Source organism: Phyllobates terribilis, unplaced genomic scaffold (assembly GCF_046119375.1).
Source record: "Phyllobates terribilis strain yellow unplaced genomic scaffold, ASM4611937v1 Scaffold_13__5_contigs__length_258822181, whole genome shotgun sequence".
Taxonomy (NCBI): domain Eukaryota; kingdom Metazoa; phylum Chordata; class Amphibia; order Anura; family Dendrobatidae; genus Phyllobates; species Phyllobates terribilis.
The window spans coordinates 123118049-123140195 of NW_027362773.1; the positions used below are offsets into that span (position 1 = coordinate 123118049).

The 22147-nt window shown below is 43.4% G+C and overlaps 1 protein-coding gene across 1 annotated transcript; it reads right to left on the bottom strand.

Annotated features, from left to right (window-relative positions):
• Positions 1-3701: 3701 nt before the first annotated feature.
• VPS51 (VPS51 subunit of GARP complex) lies at positions 3702-15937 on the bottom strand. The gene is made up of 10 exons (XM_073658582.1): positions 15696-15937; positions 13847-13976; positions 13587-13733; positions 12187-12406; positions 9444-10152; positions 9139-9354; positions 8803-9021; positions 6541-6662; positions 6345-6432; positions 3702-4239 (listed from the first exon to the last, which is right to left on the bottom strand). Exons 1-10 carry the CDS (start codon positions 15861-15863, stop codon positions 3979-3981), a joined length of 2280 nt encoding a protein of 759 aa, XP_073514683.1. The 5' UTR covers positions 15864-15937; the 3' UTR covers positions 3702-3978.
• Positions 15938-22147: the final 6210 nt, after the last annotated feature.

The following is a 22147-nucleotide window of genomic DNA, read 5'->3' on the forward strand; positions in this document are numbered from 1 at the left end:
GCAAGCACACTGTGCAGTAACAGAAAACAGATACATACATTGCTTATTAATGTATAGGAAACAAATTAACCCCTTCATGACCTTGCGATTTTCAGTTTTTTGACGCTTTCGCTTTTTCCTCCCCTTATTTCAAAAGCCATAACTTTTTTATTTTTCCATCCCCCATGGGCATATGAGGTCTAGTTTGGTCTAGTAGGACACGTACTTTTGATTGACACCATTCATTCTACCATATAGTGTACTTGAAAGAGGGAAAAAAAAAATTCAAGTGAGTTGAAATTGCAAAAAAAAGTGCAATTCCACAATTTTTGGGGGGGATTTTTTACTTACCATGTTCACTATACGGTAAAACTGACCTGGCAATATGGTTCCCCAGGTCAGTAAGAGCGTGCAGATACCAAACATGTATAGTGCATTTTTTATTTAAGTGGTGAAAAAAAAAAAGATACAGAAATTCATATGAATTTTTTTTATTGCTCGTCGCCATTTACCAAGACCAGTACCATTTTAATATTTCGAGAGTGAGGACTTATTTTTTGTGTCCTGAGCTGACATTTTTATTGATACCATTTTGGGGTAGATCCAATGTTTTGATCGCCTCTTATTGAGTTTTATTGCAATGTTGAGGCGACCAAAAAACCCCCGTAATTCTGCAGTTTTTATTTTTTTTCTCGTTATGCCGATCAGATTAATTTATTTTATATTTTGATAGATCGGACTTTTATGAACCCAGTGATACCAAACGTGTACTTTTAGTTTGTTTTCAAATGGGGCAAAAGAGGGGTGATTTGACCTTGTGTTTATTTTTTTTTTTCATATTTTTAAAAACTTTTTTATTTTTTTACTTTTCACTGAATTTAACAGTCCCCTTAGGGGACTTGAAGCTGCTATTGTCTGATCGCTTGTACTATACATAGCAGTGTATCAGCGCTGCTGTGTATAGCAGAAATCAGAATCTCCTATGAATGCCGGACACGGCGTGCGATCCCACTTCAAAGGCATAGATGTAAATATAAGTCAAAGGTCGTGAAGGGGTTAATTGAAAGAAAACACTATTTTGCCTGGCCTTTTTAGCAGGATGTATAATGGAGGGTGGAATAGAGCCTTATGTAAATTATGTTGCAAACTGCTAGTAAATGAACATTGTGGATATTACACAAAGCTTTAGATGACTGTGTGTTTGTCAATCATGTACTATGGTGATGTGTGGCAATATATTGCTGAAATGATGAAAATTCTGTTACAAATCAAAATGTTAAAATCCATCTAGGGGACAAACAAAAACAGCTGGAAATGTCCATCAAGAGCTTGTAATGGATAGTCATATACACACTGCATGATAATGCTAAAACCTACAGCCGGGACCAAGTCAAATGACTGTACCAAAAGAATATGTTAGAGAGGCAGAGTCTCACAGAAGCAAAGATGGTCAGAGGTCACCGATCTGTGTTCAACCGCAGCTAAAAATTGTGGAACAATTTCAGAAAAATATTCAATATAAAATTGCAAAGACTTTGAATATCCTGGAGAATTCAATATCCACAAGGGACCTGGCCGATGATCACTATCAGATGCTCGTGACTTATATGTCCTCAGGTGGTACTGCATGGAATACAGGCATGATTCGGTCATGCAAATCACTGCATGGACACAGGAATACTTCCAGAAATCATTGTCTGTGAACACACAGTCATGGCCAAAAGTGTTGGCGCCCTTGAAATTGTTCCTGATAATGAAGTATTTCTCCCAGTCCCAGAAAATGATTGCAATCACACATGCTGTTGTACACGTTTATTTCCTTTGTGTGTGTTGGAACAACAGAAAAAAAACAGAGAAAAAAAGGCAAATTGGACATAATTTCACACAAAACCCCAAAAATGGGCCGTACAAAATAGTTGTATATAAACTATCACTGCATAACCTGATGTACCACCGTACGGCCAGCAAACGTCCATATAACCTCATGCACCACGGTACGGTCAGCACACGTCCATATAACCTCACGTACCACAGTACGGCCGGCTCACATCCATATAACCTCACGTACCACCGTACGGCCGGCACACGTCCATATAACCTCATGCACCACGGTACGGTCAGCACACGTCCATATAACCTCACACACCACGGTACGGTCAGCACACGTCCATATAACCTCATGCACCACGGTACGGTCAGCACACGTCCATATAACCTCACGTACCACAGTACGGCCGGCTCACATCCATATAACCTCACGTACCACAGTACGGCCGGCACACGTCCATATAACCTCACACACCACCGTACCTCCGGAACACGTCCATATAACCTCATGCACCACGGTACGGTCTGCACACGTCCATATAACCTCATGCACCACGGTACGGTCTGCACACGTCCATATAACCTCATGCACCACGGTACGGTCTGCACACGTCCATATAACCTCACGCACCACGGTACGGTCAGCACACGTCCATATAACCTCACGCACCACGGTACGGTCAGCACACATCCATATAACCTCACGCACCACGGTACGGTCAGCACACGTCCATATAACCTCATGCACCACAGTACGGTCAGCACACGTCCATATAACCTCACGCACCACGGTACGGTCAGCACACGTCCATATAACCTCACGCACCACGGTACGGTCAGCACACGTCCATATAACCTCACGTACCAGAGTACGGCCGGCTCACATCCATATAACCTCACGTACCACAGTACGGTCAGCACACGTCCATATAACCTCACGTACCACAGTACGGCCGGCACACGTCCATATAACCTCACACACCACCGTACCTCCGGAACACGTCCATATAACCTCATGCACCACGGTACGGTCTGCACACGTCCATATAACCTCACGCACCACGGTACGGTCAGCACACGTCCATATAACCTCATGCACCACGGTACGACCAGTAATACTAAGCACCTACCTCCTCATGGATGATAGATGTGTGAATGATTGTTCATCAGTATATTGGGATCTGTCTGTATCCTGCAGTGAACTGCTTTTAGTCTATATTTACTGATACAAGGATAAATTTCATTTTTGTATTATTTAACAACACTTTATGCTGTTTGTAAAAATAATAGTAAGTGCACAATGAATAAATTACCTGATGCCCAACTTGTTAAAGGGAATCTGCCACCATGTTTTTGCTACCCGGTCATGAGGAAGGACTGAGATTCCGTTCATAACAATGGAGGAAACGCGCTGACATTTATTCTTTTTTTCTATAGTACTGGGAATGTTCTGTTGTATTCAATTCTACAAATAAAACATTTTCCGCAAATTTTTTTTTATCCAAAAAAAACAAAAACGTCTGGCTATACCTACCTTGCTCCATGCACAATAGACAGCTGTCAGCCACGTGAGGTTTCCTCCAGACACAGGCGCGCGCTCTGCCGGGTACTCCTGTGCTGTCTACGACTCCTCTCATAGACTGCTGATCCTTTTGTTTTCTGATATCAGACACGCCGGACCCCTATATCCTTCAACATCATCTGTTGGGCGAGGGTCAGGAGACAGTCTCATGTGTACGGGGGGTACACATGAGACGGTCAGCCAACCCGACGTCATCGGCTAACGGGTATGACGGCCGACCAGAGCACATTGCACAGAGGAGACTGACAAGCCGGCAGCAGCTTTACATAATAAAGAGGTGATTAGGTATAGGAGAGATGGAGGGAACCATGTATTATAATTCGGCATTATGCATTTATTGTGACATTTATTTAGTATTCGGCCTTTAATATTGTAGCAAATTTTTATGCAATATTCTGCCTTCTTCTAGCATTCACTTTATTTGCAATGTACACGTAGATCCCACAGATGCGCGTTTCAGATATATACAAGCGGTGCTCCTCAGCGGGTGCTCTACCTGCTTTTGCACTATTCCACAGGTTGAGTTATTATTCATTTTACAAGTTTATTATTGCATTCTTGTTATATACAGATCTGGATGTGTCCGGTGTTCAGCCCCTCTCACAAATCACCTCTATCACGCTCTGCTCCATGGGCGCCGGATCCAAGCATCGGTGAGCGGCGCTGCCTACAACCTCATCCAAAAGGCAATGGACGAGATTCTCGTCACTGACAAAGCGCCACAGGTAGAGCTGCAGGTAGTGACAATCCACCTGGATCTGCTGGAGACCGAAGCGGCCAAATGTCCTCAGGCGGACGCACTCCAGGAACGTCTTAAGGCTGATCTTTATAATTCCTGTAAGAATAGACACCTGAAATGCGAGAAACAGATCTAAGTGTTAAGGAGAAAACAACGACAACGAAAAAAAGGGAAATAGAAAAATCTAATAAAATTAAATATGAACATCTTAAGAATAAATCTGGTATAGAGGGAGCAGATGGAAGAAGTGTGCACGGTAGTCAGGATCACAATATTTCGTTAATTCACAAAACAGATAAAGACATACATGATAAAAACATTCAAAAAGCCTTGTATAGAACCATGGGTGTATCCATGTAAGGAAAACAAAAACTCTCTTCCTCCAATGTGGACATTTAGTAACCCAAAAAATGATGATATAATAATGTGAAAAGCCTGGAAAGATGACAATGGACTAATCCAATAAAGGAAATAACATGTGATGTTCCCAAGTGTAAATTAATAACAAAAGAAATTATCAAAACATGACTTTGATGAAACCTTAACAGTAGTATACATGTAGATCCAATAAATGCAAATGTACTAGAAGAATCTAGGGTAAAAAGTCAAAAAATGACTAACACAATACTACAAGCTGGGACATATATATAGCAGCCTTGGATACAGATTATAATATTATTATTAATGTATATTATTGCATAAAGCAAGAGCTGGATAAGTAAATAATCTATGGAGCAATCAGCAGTAACTTCTAATAGAGGGGATGAATAAATATTTGGGGTGGGGGGGGTCTAACTAAGGACTATACAGAGGTCATTTGGCTTGCAACGTTTGCAGAGTCCCACAATTATTATCAAACATCAGGAGTGCATCGCTCCTTTGCCTTTTGATTGATGTTGGTGGAGGCTTCTCTTGAATGATTGACAGTTTGATCCAGTGGCTTCGCTGACCAGAGCCGTGCGCTTTCCGATGCTGCTATATGAGGCGGCTTCCTTCTGCAGCATCGGAAGAGCGCAGGGGCATTGAAGCTGGTCAGATTCAGCGATTTAAGCCAACTTCAGAGCAGCACTTACAAGCTCCATAGTAAAGAGCTTATAAGCGCTGAACTCCATGCCTCGGAGGCCGGCCACCACTGAGTAGTTGCAGTGTTGGCTTGCAATATAGGCAATGAGCAGTAAACAATAAAATTAAAAATCTTTGCGCTCTTGAGAACTGAAAGGGTTTTTAATAATATTTATTTTACTCACTTATATAGCACCATCCTATTCCGCAGCGCTTTACAGACATCATCATCACTGTCCCCACTGGGGATCACAATGTAGATTTCCTATCAGTATGTCTTTGGAGTGCGGGAGGAAACCGGAGAACCCAGAGGAAACCCACACAAACACGGGGAGAACATACAAACTCGTTGTAGATGTCGTCCTTGGTGGGAGGTGCAAGGCTGACGTGCTAACCACTAAGCTACCGTGCTGCCCATCAAGTAAATTGTAAAGTCCCTTGTTTTTACAATTTTAACCATTTAAAGGGGTTGTCCACTACTATTTAAAATATGCCAAAGTGTTTTTATGATGAAAAGCAACTTCTTTATAATTACCCCCCTCTGCTTTTTCTGCCTGTGAGCGGCGCTATCACTGGCAGCACGTGACCCCCCCCCCCCCCGCTGATGTCCCGTCCATTGAGGCGTGACTCAGCGCTGGGGTCCCCGCGGTGGCTGCTGGGTTGTGGGCGGGGTTACCTCACCGCGTCACACCCGGCATCCACCGCGCTTTCCCGATGAATGGGGAGAGGCAGAGCGCGCAGTGGGTATGACGTAGGGGAATAACCCCGCTCACAACCTGGCATCCACCGTGGAACGCAGAAGAGGGACCCTCGACGTCACGACAAGTCCGGGCTGCAGCCAGCGGATGTCAGAGCCTGCTGCAGCTGGGGGTCACGTGATGCCTGTGGGCGGCCAGTGATAGCGCCACTCACAGGCCGAAAAGGCAGAGGGAGGTAATTACAAAGAAGCTGCTTTTCATCATAAAACCGCTTTGGCATATTTTAAATAGTGGTGGAGAACCCCTTTAATATGAGAATAGCCCTTTAAGAATAAGTTCTGCTGGAGTAGCATCCCCACCAATCATATTCTGAAGGTCTATCCTAAAAGGTCTTGGTAAACCCCTTTAATATTTCGGTATTGGTAAACCAGATTCAAAAGCAATAGAATAATTTTACCTTGTTAAACTGGACGGTACTGAAGATATCGATTCTCTCGGAGAACAACTTCTGGATGTTGCTGAGAAGGTTCGTATCGAGAGGAGCGCTTGTAGTAGAAAAGAAAGAGCATTAATCGTCTACTTGTAGAAGTGCGGACCCAAATGTAAGCCATGTGTCATAATCTGTAATGGATTTGTATCTGCGACATATTTACCTTGGAGTGTAGCTCTGAGCGTATCGCCCCTGCAGACGAGAGCTGCTATACACAGAGAAGGTGCGCTTACTGGAATCGCTGCTGTGAGCTTTCCGGACCCCTTCCTCATATAAGAGCCCCACCTGAGAAAAATAAACAGATAAATGGCTGGTACATTCTGGAGTACTATAAGACTGCATTCACACGTAGCAGTCATGCTGTGGCTGAAAAAGGTGTTCCTATAAAAAGAAGGATTGCCATCACGTGGTGTCAATGGAGAGGGCGCAGCGACACTCCTGTCCTCCCACTGTGCAGGAACCTACACCACAGACCTAGGCACAGGTGGCGTGGCGTTGCGACCTGTGTTGGGAATGAGCTGAAGGAACCTTCCTCCGTCTGATCCGGTGAGCAAATTACAGTGGGTACAGAAAGTATTCAGACCCCTTCAAATTTTTCACTCTCTTTCATTGCAGCCATTTGGTTAATTCTAAAAAGTTCATTTTTTTCTCAATAAAGTACACTCTGCACCCTATCTTGACTGAAAAATAACAGAAATGTAGAAATTTTTGCAAATGTATTAAAAAAGAAAAACTGAAATATCACATGGTCATAAGTATTCAGACCCTTTGCTCAGACACTCGTATTTAAGTCACGTGCTGTCCATTTCCTTGTGATCCTCCTTGAGATGGTTCTACTCCTTCATTGGAGTCCAGCTATGTTTAATTAAACTGATAGGACTTGATTTGGAAAGGCACACACCGGTCTATATAAGACCTCACAGCTCACAGTGCATGTCAGAACAAATGAGAATCATGAGCTCAAAGGAACTGCCCAAGGAGCTCAGAGACAGAATTGTGGCAAGGCACAGATCTGGCCAAGGTTACAAAATAATTTCTGCATTACTCAAGGTTCCTAAAAGCACAGTGGCCTCCATAATCCTTAAATGGAAGAAGTTTGGGACCACCAGATGTCTTCCTAGACCTGGCCATCCAGGCAAATGGAGCAGTCGTGGGAGAAGAGCCTTGGTCAAAGAGGTAAAGAAGAACCCCAAGATCACTGTGGCTGAGCTCCAGAGATGCAGTAGGCAGATGGGAGAAAGTTCCACAAAGTCAACTATCACTGCAGCCCTCCACCAGTCAGGCCTTTGTGGCAGAGTGGCCTGACGGAAGCCTCTCCTCAGTGCAAGACATATGAAAGCCCGCATAGAGTTTGCTCAAAAACACATGAAGGACTCCCAGACTATGAGAAATAAGATTCTCTGGTCTGATGAGACAAAGATGGAACTTTTTGGTGATAATTTTAAGCGGTATGTGTGGAGAAAACCAGGCACTGCTCATCACCTGCCCAATACAATCCCAACAGTGAAACATGGTGGCAGCATCATGCTATGGGGGTGTTTTTCAGCTGCAGGAACAGGACGACTGGTTGCAATTGAAGGAAACATGAATGCGGCCAAGTACAGAGATCTCCTGGATGAAAACCTCTTCCAGAGTGCTCTGGACATCAGACTTGGCCGAAGGTTCACCTTCCAACAAGACAATGACCCTAAGCACAGAGCTAAAATAATAAAAGAGTAGCTTCAGAACAACTCTGTGACCATTCTTGACTGGCCCAGCCAGAGCCCTGACCTAAACCCAATTGAGCATCTCTGGAGAGACCTGAAAATGGCTGTCCACCAACGTTCACCATCCAACCTGACGGAACTGAAGAGGATCTGCAAGGAAGAATGGCAGAGGATCCCCAAACCCAGGTGTGAAAAACTTGTTGCATCATTCCCAAGAAGACTCATGGCTGTACTAGCTCAAAAGGAGGCTTCTACTCAGTACTGAGCAAAGGGTCTGAATACTTATGACCATGTGATATTTCAGTTTTTCTTTTTTAATAAATTTGCAAAAATTTCTACATTTCAGTGTTTTTTTTCAGTCAAGATGGGGTGCAGAGTGTACTTTAATGAGAAAAAAATGAACTTTTTAGAATTTACCAAATGGCTGCAATGAAACAAAGAGTGAAACATTTAAAGGGGTCTGAATACTTTCTGTACCCACTGTATATCATATGGACTGCTACAATAACCAGGCGTGCCCAGCGCCCATCATCCTGAACCATAACTTGCCATATATTTTGCTTTTTGCAAAGTGAGTGGATTACATAAGAAGAGCCCTGGCAGCAGAGATTTGGGAGAATATGGCATTCGGGTAAGGAGAAAGATAAGATTGGTTCAGACACAGGCAAAAAAAATCTGCAAGAAAGTCAACTAGCAAAGTAACAAACTGCTAAACTCACCTGCACATCGACGCCGGTGATATCCTCCACCACTCGCTTCATGACGGCTCGGACATTTCGGGGTTCAATGGTGGTCACCCAGTCCCTGGTCTCGACACTCTTGCGTAACATCTGAGAAATGACCAGCCCTTGAGACTTTACATACTGATTGAGGAGGGTCTGGGCAGTAGATCGAGCCAAGGAGCAGAGAGTGCTGACGGGGGTTACCGGAGAGCGGTCCTAAACACACGAGAAAAGGAACAAAAGTTGACGTCTACTTAAAAAGGAAAACGGAAAAATTGAGGCTTTTTCACAAGAGCTGAGAAAATTCAGAGTCTATTCGTATTTTTTTTTTACCTGTCCCAGAAACTGCTCATCTGTCAGAGTCAGTATGTAGCTGATGGTTGATGTCTCATAGTCCAGGCAGAGGCGGGAGAGAAGCAGCAGCAGCAGTGGAGGGGTATTGGCTCCTTTCTCTCCCGGGGAATCACAGAACTGTCGAGCTGTCTGGCACACGGACTTGATAAAAGCTACGATCAATCCTTCTCGGACGCCCTGACTGCAGAACTCACCCTGGGAGGAAAATAGAAATGGTAGGTCTATTAGAATAAGAGGTGAGAAATAGGACAACCCTCAACCCCTATGATACATCTTCTGCTCACCTTGAAGTATTGCTTGTCAGAGAAAGCCACATCTTTAGCTGTGAAGAGATGTACAGAAGCCAAAACAGATTTAATTTGGTTTAGAACGGATCCGGAAAGCACGGACAATAAATCACCCAGTGCTGGCGCCTCTTTCCCGGGAATCCTTGGAGCGGCAAGGGCTTGTCTAACATCAGTGATGCAAACCTGGAAGAAGTCTTTCAAGGCCTGCAGGTATTGAGATAAGCGCTCCTGGGCTGCCCTTACTACAATCTCAGTGCCCCTTCTATTAAAGCTGCACCCTGGGACTAACTTAGACGGCGCCTGCAGGCGTCTGTGGAACCGGTCCAAAGCTCTTACTAGTAGAGAGTTGTCCCCAGGATTCTTCTCTTCTCGCAGACGTTTCTCCACCAATTCAAAGTAACCCTCACTCAGTTCATCTAAGAAGCGGGTCAGCTTTTCCTCAGCCATTTGAGCGGTGCCTCCTGGCTCTTTGCAGAAAAGGCTTTGGTAAGAGGCTGCCAAGAGACAGGCGTCACTTATAAATCCACCACAGCCCCGGTCAACGAACTCCAGGATATCACTAGCCTCCTGTAACTCCGAGAGGTGGGAGGTGAGCCGTCCACGGCCGTGGGCAAGAAATTCATCACACAGGAGATGAGCTGGTTCCTCCAAGCTCAAGAGGAGCTCCACACATTCAGAAAGGTCCTGGGGGGAAGATGAGGGATCCCTACAGAATAGAAAACAAAAAGCTGGGTGACCAATCACATACTATACCATTAAACCAAGTATTGTAGCATCTACAGGTATTAAGATGATCCAACCACATAAGTGGTTCTACACTTCACAGGTGGATCTGTCACAAGATTTCACAATCAAAGCTCCACACATTATTAAACAGATCTCTTAAACCTAATGACACTGGTGTATTTACTCTGCAAACCAATGTTAGATAGGCTGTATAATTCATATATCAAGGAGAATACAGCTGAAAAAGTGAGAACTCAAGAGTCCAAGTGTATTCAGCCTGACTGACAGCTGCAGCTTGTAGTGAGCAATGTGAGCTCTCAGCAGGGAGGAGAGACACTGAGGAGCTGTCAATCAGGTCAATTTTCATACAGGATTACACAGCCATTCTGATAATCATTTTCTAAGTAAATATAGCAACCCTAGCAGGTTTAGGAGACCATTTAGTGAGGTATGCAGCTTGTATTGTGAAATCTGGTGACAGTTCTGTTTTAACAGACTAAAACCTCCTCCAGACGCCTGTGAAACAGTGCGATTGACAAGCTGCTCATATGTTTGCATAGCCGGCTGTCAATCAAAGTGCTGGGGAGTAATGACAGCCGCGCTCACTATGTAGTGATCGGTGACTGTAGCCGCTCCCAGCGTCGCCCCAATGACTGGAAGAGAGCACCGCAGGGAGGATGGAAGTTCATCTTCTACAGTAAGGCGGTCTAACAAGATTCTAATGCTATTCACCTTCAGATTAATCCCATATCTAAAGGGTAAATAGGTTCCCTTTAACTCCATATATTTCTTTGATTTCACATGAGGAGAGAAAATGCAACTAAGGCCGGGTGTAGACTGCGTTTTGTGGCCACTGTCAGGCGCATACGCCCAGGACCTATATGCTTCATAGTGGCCACTGTATGGATATTTAGGCATCTGTCCACTATAGAAAGTCACTGAAAAAATAAGATTATACTGTAAGAAAAACATTTTTTTTTTTTGTGATGGCACGCCATGTAGGAAAGTGCAGTCTGTTGTGATCTCCTATACAGTTAAGTAAATATGCAGAAGAAGACTGGTCAGGTGAAGGCCAAAAGAACTAAACGTTTGGCCTCTGTCGAGCAGATTGCAGCCTATGGAAGCGGTAAAATATATTCTTGGAAAAGCCCGATATATACTTTCCAGTAAGTGCACATACAGGGCAGGGTGAACTCAGCCTTTAGTCAGGGATCATTGATTCAATGGTTTCTTCCCATATTCCATATGTCAGGTGTTCATTTAGTAGGATCTGGGGAGAAAACAGGCGCAATAGGGTCTTGCCCGATAAAAAATTTTTTTTTGCTAAAGGATTTTCTAACCTGGTGCAGTTGTGCGATTCTCATATTCCTCAAAATTTTTGTGTTAGTCAACTGCTGCAGATCCACCGGTCGCCAGACCAGAATTGGAATGATGAAGGAAATAAGTGGATTTTTCCACGCTGCTGATGGGACTGATGAAAAAGATCCAGGATACACATGTGGTTATATCCTGAAGGAGAAGTGTATCAACTTCCAAACGCAACAATAATAAAATTGCAATAATACAGTTCCTGTGGATCCTTTTCATCAGTAAATCAGCAGCACGGAAAAATCCACTTATTTCCTTCGTCATTCGAGTTGTTCATTAGCAAGAAACCCTTCACTTCTTTATTAATTACATGGTCCATTTGCAACTTATTTTTACCCTTCTGCTTTGATGAGACTGCCGTTATTCTTAGTGCAGAACGATAAAATATGAATAGAAGTATTGATCTGCAAGGAGTTTGTATGGTCTCCCCGTGTTTACGTGGGTTTCCTCCCACACTCCAAAGACATACTGATAGGGAATTTACATTATGAGCCCCAATGGGGACAGTGATGATCATGTCTGTAAAGCGCTGTGGAATTAATGGCACTATATAAGCGAGTAAAATAAATAATAATGAAATTAAATTAAAAAAATATATATATAAAAACAGCATCTAGCTTAGGAAACCTCAACTTTATGCACATACCTGAACCTTTGGCGAAGCGTTTCTGCCAAGCCTGCCATGATGGCCTGGCAGTCCGTCTGGATCCCATGGAAGGAGGGCATATGCTGGTATTGATGGAGTACACTGCGGGCTTTAGCATGATAGGACACCGCCTGGACATAAGCCCCGAGCTCGATGCATTTTTTCAGACGAGCTGGAAGTTCGAACAAGAACTGCAACTTTCGAAGCAAAGTGTGGACACCTGGAAGGTACACAAAGTGGCAGCAGAGGAGATTTTTTATATTTAATCTTCCACTCATAGTTACCCCATCTTTTATTATAACCACATCAGCACTGCTACATGCATCCTCCATAAAACAGGTCAGAACTGTTCTATAAAAATCTCCTGTCCATTTTCTGTTTCCTGTTCACTTGAATGTGGCTGATCTGCAAAACCAGACACAGACCATGGACGAGAGATGAGGACCACTGCTGATAACCAAGGCCAAGAGATGAGGACCACTGCTGATAACCAAGGCCAAGAAATGAGGACCACTGCTGATAACCAAGGCCAAGAAATGAGGACCACTGCTGATAACCAAGGCCAAGAAATGAGGACCACTGCTGATAACCAAGGCCAAAAAATGAGGACCACTGCTGATGACCAAGGCCAAGAGATGAGGACCACTGCTGATGACCAAGGCGAAGAGATGAGGACCACTGCTGATGACCAAGGCGAAGAGATGAGGACCACTGCTGATAACCAAGGCCAAGAGATGAGGACCACTGCTGATAACCAAGGCCAAGAAATGAGGACCACTGCTGATAACCAAGGCCAAAAAATGAGGACCACTGCTGATGACCAAGGCCAAGAGATGAGGACCACTGCTGATGACCAAGGCGAAGAGATGAGGACCACTGCTGATAACCAAGGCCAAGAGATGAGGACCACTGCTGATAACCAAGGCCGACACAGGCTATTCAAGAAGACACTTGCCAAATGTATAAAATGCATCTTCAGTAGAAATGAATTAGCATGACCTTGATCAGAAGTCTGTGGCCACCAGAAGGGAGTCCTGCAAACCACCCACCGCCTGCTGGAATCCTCGGTACTTCTTCTAATTTCTAGGCTTGGTGAGACGTCAACATTTCGGCAATGACACACGCATGATTTAGACCTTGGCCTATTGATCAGAAGAGGCTCCGAGGATGGCAGCAGGTAGAAGGAGGCTTACAGGGGTCTCTTATGGCAGCTACAGACTACTGAGGAGGTCCTGTGAATCGATTTCCTATTGTAACACAACAGAACAAGCCCCTTGAAGACCTGTTTGTCCTTTATAGGATATTCTGGAGGTACAAAATCTGAATCTAAAATCCAGATTTAAGTAGTGTGTTAATGCTGGATCATAGGAAACACGTCTGATAAGAGTGCCGCCACTCACCGCTGAGCTTTGTGATGTGCTGATGCCTCTCCTGCAGCGTGCTACTGATAGAGGCACTAAACTCTGTGATCACCGCCATGTTGGTGGCCAATCCATCCATTTCATCTTCCATCTTTTTGAAGTCATTTTTCATTTTCCGGATGGTGTCTGAGGATTTAGAAACTGCAGGTTAGCGCTTTATCTTCTGGGTGCAGTTCCAACATGTCTATACATCTAGCCTGCAGCAGAACAGGGGCCACATATCTGCTACGGGGACCCACCTGTAGCAGAGATGAACTTGTTATAGTTCTCATACACCAGAGTCTGCATGTCACTGTCCAACGCTCGTATCTGACGCACCATGTCAGCCTCGATGTCCATCAGCTCCGCCAGGGATTTTTCTTTCCTCAGCTGCATAAAAATGATAAAAATACCATAAAAAAAATTGTACATATGTAGTGTAAGGGCACGAGAACCAGAATCAGGCACCCTTAATGTTGCCAAATGTATCTACAACAATACAGCCTAAGAGATAGGAGACTTAATAAAGGGAATCTGTCACCAGGTTTTTACCACCTACTAGGGGCAGAGACCCTGATTCCAGTGATGTGTCACTTACTGTGCTGCTTGCTGTAGTTTTGATAAAATAAGTTTTCTCTGCTACAGATCTAGCAGAGCTCGGAATGTTGAGCTGTGTATAACCCCGCCCACACCACTGATTGGCTGTTCTCTGTATACACTGTGCATAGGCAGAAAGCTGCAAATCAGTGGTGGGAGTTATACAGAGCTCATGAATATGGAGGACTACATGACAGCAGGTTTACTGGTCCTCTAGTGAATCTCCAGCTGATAAAACAGTATAAAAACTACAGCAAGCAGCCCAGTAAGTGACACATCACAGGAATCAGGGTCTCAGCCCCTACATTATGCTGCTCTCAGATGGGGTAAGCAAAAACCTGGTGATAGATTCCCTTTAAGGATGGTTCTAAAATAATAAAAGGAGCTGTACTCACCGCTCTAGTGCGGCCCACCCTGGTGGTCTCCGGCAGGCAAAAAGCAACAACATACTGTACAGACTAAAAGTTTGGACACACCTTCTCATTTAAAGATTTTTCTGTATTTTCATGACTATGTGCAAAGCAGTCATCAAAGCAAAAGGTGGCTACTTTGAAGAACCTAGAATATAAGACATATTTTCAGTTGTTTCACACTTTTTTGTTAAGTATATAATTCCACATGTGTTAATTCATAGTTTTGACGCCTTCAGTGTGAATGTACAATTTTCATAGTCATGAAAATACAGAAAAATCTTAAATGAGAAGGTGTGTCCAAACTTTTGGTCTGTACAGTACCTTTCTTAGTTCACCTGGAACGGGACATCATCTGAAGCACATCATTATATTGCAGTCATCTGACCGCTGCAGCCAATCACCAGCCTCAGCAGTCAGGTGACTGAAAAATAGGAAGTCATCACTCCCTCTTCTACCAGAGTAGCTTGGGCTGGAAGGTCAAGCATTATTTTACCACCATCTTGGCCTTCTGTCATTTTGTTTTTAAAGTCGGACGACACCTCTATGATCTCTGCACATTACGGATGTGTAGAATGGTGTAATCGCTACTCTGCACTTGTACAGGCCTTGTACCATGTTAACAAAAAGGAAAAATATTCCTTTTTGCTCACTGGTTACGTCGATATAACATTCCCCAGGTGGCATCACTGCATTTTTTTTACTTAAAATACTTTTTGCAATTGGATTTCATTGAAATGTTGCACCGTTTGCTTTTATAGGCTATTTGTTTACCTGCGGACGTGGTCTGTGGTGATAGAGAAGCTAAAAAACAAAAAAACAAGAGTAAGAAACTCTCCAAATGGACCATCAGAATGAACTCACTGATGAATTCTCAGTTAACTCATTCTGAAGCCGACATTAGACACAGGCTATAGAAGGCAAACAGTCCAGAATTTTTAATAAAACCCAATTACAAATGAATATTTTTTAGCCCAAAATAAACATATTTAATGAAAAAAAAGTGTCCCCAAAAGTGGACAATCCCTTTAAGTGGCGCCATGCACGAGCGGCCAGCTGTATAAGATGACGTCACACATCCGCTGAGCTCAGGTGACGTCACCTTGGTGAGGTACAGCTCGGGGCCGAAGTGCACGCCATCGATATCAGTCGGGTCCAGGGACTTCTCGCTGCTTTTCCCTTCGTCGTTTATTCCATAGTAGAGCTTCAGCATCCCGTGAGCCTTCCGTCTCTTCCCCTCCTCTTCCTCCATCACAGAGCTAGTGGCCATATTCGCCGAATCTCAAACGTAAAGCAAAACTAGAATTACGCAAGCGCGGAAACAGCTGATGTCTGCGCTTGCGCAGTGCAAGCGGAGCGCCCTGCCAGTCTGTGAGCTGCGCTTGCGCGGCCCAGTTTCCCAGAAAGCAGCACAACGCTCTGCAGTGTACAATGTCTGCTGCCTTGAGAAGGAATGCACCGATACAAATGCTGTCTACAGCCAGACAAATGGGACAAATACAGACACCTCTAGACACAAATAATCTCACGTTAACACTTTTTATGCCAGTTACTTTGTGAGATCGTGTTGATATTAGAAAAAAAAAGTTTTCCTAAAACAGCGCCACTCTTGTCTGTGGGCAGTATCTGGTATTACAGCTAATCAGTGGTGTAACTAGTCTGATGGGCCCCTGTTCAGAATTTGGACCTGACACCCCATGCATGTTGCTCAGATATATGGGCCCTTGTAGTGTTCTAAACCCTATAAAGACGTGTTTGCCTTGCCTCCCCACCCCCCCATCCTTAATTATGTTGTAATGTCCCCGATCCTGGGCCTCTTCCTGGTAAATATGTCCTCCGGCCTGGGCCTCATCCTGGTATATATGTCCCCCAGCCTGAGCCTCTTCCTGGTATATATGTCCCCCAGCCTGGGCCTCTTCCTGGTATAGATGTCCCATCCTGGGCCTCTTCCTGGTATAGATGTCCCATCCTGGGCTCCTTTCTGGTATATATGTCCCCCAGCCTGGGCCTCTTCCTGGTATATATGTCCCCCAGCCTGGGCCTCTTCCTGGTATATATGTCCCCCAGCCTGGGCCTCTTCCTGGTATAGATGTCCCATCCTGGGCTCCTTTCTGGTATATATGTCCCTCAGCCTGAGCCTCTTCCTGGTATATATGTCCCCCAGCCTGAGCCTCTTCCTGGTATAGATGTCCCATCCTGGGCTCCTTTCTGGTATATATGTCCCCCAGCCTGGGCCTCATCCTAGTATATATGTCCCCCAGCCTGAGCCTCTTCCTGGTATAGATGTCCCCCAGCCTGGGCCCCTTCCTGGTATAGATGTCCTCCAGCCTGAGGCCCTTCCTGGTATAGATGTCCTCCAGCCTGAGCCCCTTCCTGGTATATATGTCTCTCAGCCTGAGCCTCTTCCTGGTATATATGTCCCCCAGCCTGGGCCTCTTGCTGGTATATATGTCCCCCAGCCTGGGCCTCTTGCTGGTATATATGTCCCCCAGCCTGGGCCTCTTGCTGGTATATATGTCCCCCAGCCTGGGCCTCTTCCTTGTATATATGTCTCCCATCCTGGGCCTCTTCCTGGTATATATGTGTCCCATCCTGGGCCTCTTCCTGGTATATATGTGTCCCATCCTGGGCCTCTTCCTGGTATATATGTCCTCCAGCCTGGGCGCCTTCCTGGTATATATGTCCCCCATCCTGGGCCTCTTCCTGGTATATACAGTGGGTACGGAAAGTATTCAGACCACTTTAAATTTTTCCCTCTTTGTTTCATTGCAGCCATTTGCTAAATTCTAAAAAGTTCATTTTTTTTCTCATTAAAGTACCAAGAAGACTCATGGCTGTACTAGCTCAAACTAGTGCTTCTACTCAATACTGAGCAAAGGGTCTGAATACTTATGACCATGTGATACTTCAGTTTTTCTTTAATAAATTTGCAAAAATTTCTACATTTTTCTTTTTTTCAGTCAAGATGGGGTGCAGAGTGTACTTTAATGAGAAAAAATTAACTTTTTTGAATTTACCAAATGGCTGCAATGAAACAAAGAGTGAAAAATTTAAAGGGGTCTGAATACTTTCCGTACCCACTGTATGTCCCCCATCATGAGCCCCTTTCTTTTATAGAACCACAATCATTATGCCCTTGCAGTTGTACCTCATCCACTTGAGTATGGAGGAGCAGCTATACCAGAATCAATCTCTGAACTAGAGTGACGCTGTTTCTGCAGTAAAAAAACTCAAAACCTTTAAATGTTGACATGCAGCCGAATTAACACATTGCAGATTTGTTGTGGATTTTTCTTTTGCAGCGTTCCTACAGCTCATCTGCAGTAAAGCAGTACATGCAGATTTTACTCTTTCCATTGCAAAACTGGGTTAACATGTTGCATATTAAATGCAAATTTAAACTTGAATCAGCGCAAAAAAACATCTTTTGTTGCGGTTTTCTTTTTTTAACCCCTACCAAATGTCAATTTTTGTTGCGGAAATGCATCTTTTTAATGCTGATTTTCCCATTCATTTCCATACCCTAACCCACAGGATAAATGCTGCCTACAACCAAAAAAAAATCACACAGAAACATTTGTAAATAAGCGCAGAAAACATGCACAGATTTTACATACAGAAAGTTTCAGTTTTGAAATGAATATTAAGTTGGCAGTTATGAACTCAGCCCAAATAGGGAAACCCACAGAGAATGGACATGCTGCGGATATAAAAATCAGCATCACAGGTCAATGTCTGCGCAGAAAGTATCCGCCATGTGCAGGTGAGATTTGTTGAAATGTCATCAATTTAGCTGGTCCTGGATTAGGATGCGGATTTTCTGCACCGAATATGCAACATGTGAACGTTACCTAAAAATTAGTTCCATCTGAATGAGGTTGGTTACAGATGAATTGGACAGTTACAGTTACCAGATCTGCAGTGCGGGATCTTACAACAGGAGCTGATCAGATTGATAGACATTTTTGTGGGAAAAGTTTCTGTAAAACTTTTATTTTATTCATTGAAATCCCTGGTGTTTTTATACACAAGAGTCCAGTGGGCGGTCCTATTCAGTGATTTGACAGTCTTCCCTGTATCACTGCATGTGGAGATAACTGTCAATCACTAGTAGGACCGCCCACTGGACTCATATTTGGCCTTACTGTTGCACCGGTAGAAAATAACAAATACAATGATACTTTGCTGGTCCAGATTCGTACCTCCACCAATGCGCCCGTCTGGGACTTCAAAACTACGGCACATATGAGCTCTGCAGCGATGCCGAGGTAGAAGGCACAATCTGCTTATCTCAATGATTGGCTGCAGCGGTCATGTGCGCAGAAGTCATTATCTCACCACTAGAGCCTGTCAACAAAGATCGGGGCACCTGCAGAGGGCTAGTATTGCGGTGTGATAATATTGCTCTAAAAACAAATAATAATAATGTTATAAATGGAAACGGTTAAAGGCCACCAGGCTCCTCTGATGCCAATTTTCTTGGAATCCTGGTAAGAAACAGTATCACGGACTGTATAAATCATGCCAAACCTGACAAGTGACATGCAATTTCAAAGCAGCCAGCAGTTTAAGGGTTATTCCAAAAATAACAATTTATCCCTTGATGATCACCCTTGGTCCTGAGGGATCGGAGGTATGCATCCTCGGGCTCCGCTCCATTCATTGTCTATGGGACTGCCAGAGAAAGCTCAATGCTCTGCCATGTCTAGCAGTCCTATAGACAATGACTGGAGCAGAGTTCGACCTTGAGCACCATTGAAGACGAGTCCCCAGAGCACATGTTCATGGGGCTACTGAGAGTTGCAAAGGTTAGATCACCATCAATCAATAAATTGGGAATTACAGTAAAGACAATATGTCAAAGGATATCATGTGCACCTATATTCTGCCGCATGAATTAACTTACTGCGGCTCTCAAACCTGCAGCTCTTATCAATTTATTCTGTGGATTTTTTTTTTATTGTATTTTTGATTTCTTAAAGTCGCATGCACTATGACACTGGCACTGTAAAAAAGTGTGGGAAATGTGCTGCATTTTCACTGCCTGGGAAAATAGCCTAAGATGGTGACACCCACAGAAGTGTAGACGTCTGCCTCATCTTTAAATGGACAGTAAAGTATCAGAAAATGACCTGCTGTATTGATCAAATTCTTAGGTTCCATGTATTTATTCATATCACAAGCAGAATGAAAAAAAAGATAGGAAACTTGCAATTTTCACCCTGGCCGTGGAGCTATTCTAGACTGAGGCGTCCTTTTGTTTCAGGAAATGCACATGTACATTAGCAGCAATAAACTGGCACACCCCATCTTTTATACTGAAGCATCTAATGAGAAGGTGCAAAGATAATTGTGAAGGGAGGGGAAGCTATGATATCTCGTATTGTGAATGAGGGATACTGTTTTTCAACTGTGTAAAGAAGTGTTATGATCCTAATCCTGCCTGTGATGATAATGAGACAGCTGAAAAACACATTACCGTAATAACAATGTCTTACAGAGGATTTTAGGACTCAGACCCCCATCAATCTACTTGTAATTATTAAGGCACTGAAATATGAAAGGAATAAAAACAAACTCACTCATGCACATGTTGCTTATTTTTCATTAAATAGTTGAAGCAGTTTCATATCTGCAATATGTAAATTCCTTGTGTTTTTACCCATTTAAATCAATGGGGGGAGGACATCCTGAACACACAAAATTATGGCAAAAACTAGTGTCAAAACTTTAGAATTTTCTGCTGCAGAACATGTGCACATGCCCTAAATGTTTAGATACTCTTCAAGGTTGTGTTCAGAGATTAAAAGGAAACAAAAAAAAAAAAAACACAAAATAAAAACATGCCCCTTGTGTCAACAAAATACAGATCGGCTCTGTGTGTCCCACCACATAGTGGTCTTGTAGAAAAATGGCTGCTGTACAATTGCCCATAAGTTATTATTGGGTCAGGATGTTGTACATGGACACCACAATGACCAAAATGAACTGCCGAAGGTCCGGTGTTAAGCTTGCAACATTGGTGCTCAAAAAGCACCGGGATTATTCTGGACTGAAAGCACTGGTAATTTAAGGCAGTAATATTTTAGTAACGTTTAAGGGTGAGTGAAAATAGTTCAACTATATCAACAGGAAAACTCACTTGCCATGAAATAATTAAAACTGTGTTTTGATTTACATAGGAATAGGTCTAACAATTAAAACCATTAGATTGCCCATGGTCACTTGCTCAAAACAATTAAAATATCTTGTAAAAATAATCCCTAAGCTCCCCTGATTCTGCTGCCATTTTCTGTTTTGCGCTGCGTCGCTCCATTGCAGAGATATTCACATTTGTTTATTCTGGAGAGCACTCTGTGAAATTTCTGTTTGCAGTTCAACTGAGCATTTCTACAGTTTTCTCTGAGGGTGTGCGCTTTCATGTAACCCTCCCATATGCTGCCAAATCACACCTCAGAAAACTGATAAATCAGCTGCGATTGGAAAAGCCTGGGAGGGATGAAAGTGCACGTCCCCAGGGAAAACTGAAGAAAGCGACTGAAAGCGGAGATTTCACATACTGCACTCCAAAAGCAACAAATGTGAATATATCTGCAATGGAGCGACGCAGAGCAAAACGAAAAAGAGCGGCAGAATCAGGAGAGCTCAGGGATTTGTACAAGGTTGTTAGGGCATTTATTAAAGAAAATGTGCCAGAAACATGGCATGATTTAGAAGAGGGCACTGTTTTTATTTTGCTCTACATGGAGCTGAACAATTCTTAAATATTCATGATATCTTTGGTCTGCTGCAGTCAGAACATTTAAATTTGCTTCCTTTTAGTAGATTGCTCACAAAGGATATACCATAGTTATTACAGCTATAAAACAATCAAAAATACCCAAATAAAAATAAATATTTCTGGGTTCAACTACATCCATTAAAGGGACTCTGTCAGCACAGAATAATTATTCGAACGAAGTCCTGCCGCTCGGTGCTTCACGGCGGGGCCAATCAATTTAATACACATTTCCACCTGCTTGTTTTCTTTCAATCTCTACCCCTTTCTTCTTTGATTGACAGTTTTGGCTTCATAGAGTCGGGGAAGGGTACAGTAAGATGGAAACCAAGCAGATGAGAAGGTGTAATTAAATGATTGGCCCCGTCATGAAGCTTGGTTTGAACCAGACAGTCTCGGAATTTTATATATATATATTTATATATTTATTAAATTCCGAGACTGTCTGGTTCAAACCAATCACCAAGCTTCATGACGGGGCCAATCATTATATTATATTATTTTTGGCTGCTATAAATATTTTTAAAAAATACAAGAAAAAAAATTTAAGCTACTTAGGAAATGAATCAACATAAAGGATGGACCTTATGTGCATTAAAAAAAAAGAAAATCATTGGGTAACAGGTGTGATTTATGGCTGAGAATACCAGCTTTCTTCTCGCACGTTCCATAGATGGACTAGAGGTAGTCTGTATACGCAGACATGGCGGAAACAAAGCAGATACCAACCTTATGTAATGGTGAGGGCCGTGGTATTTATTACCACGCACGCACGA

Excerpts from the sequence above, each read along its gene's own strand:
- VPS51 (XM_073658582.1), bottom strand. The coding sequence starts at position 15,863 with ATGGCCACTAGCTCTGTGATGGAGGAAGAGGAGGGGAAGAGACGGAAG. Across the intron at positions 10,153-12,186 it reads ACGCTTCGCCAAAGGTTCAG|GGATCCCTCATCTTCCCCCC; the intron begins GTATGTGCATAA and ends TCTATTCTGTAG. Across the intron at positions 9,355-9,443 it reads CTGACAAGCAATACTTCAAG|GGTGAGTTCTGCAGTCAGGG; the intron begins GTGAGCAGAAGA and ends TTTTCCTCCCAG.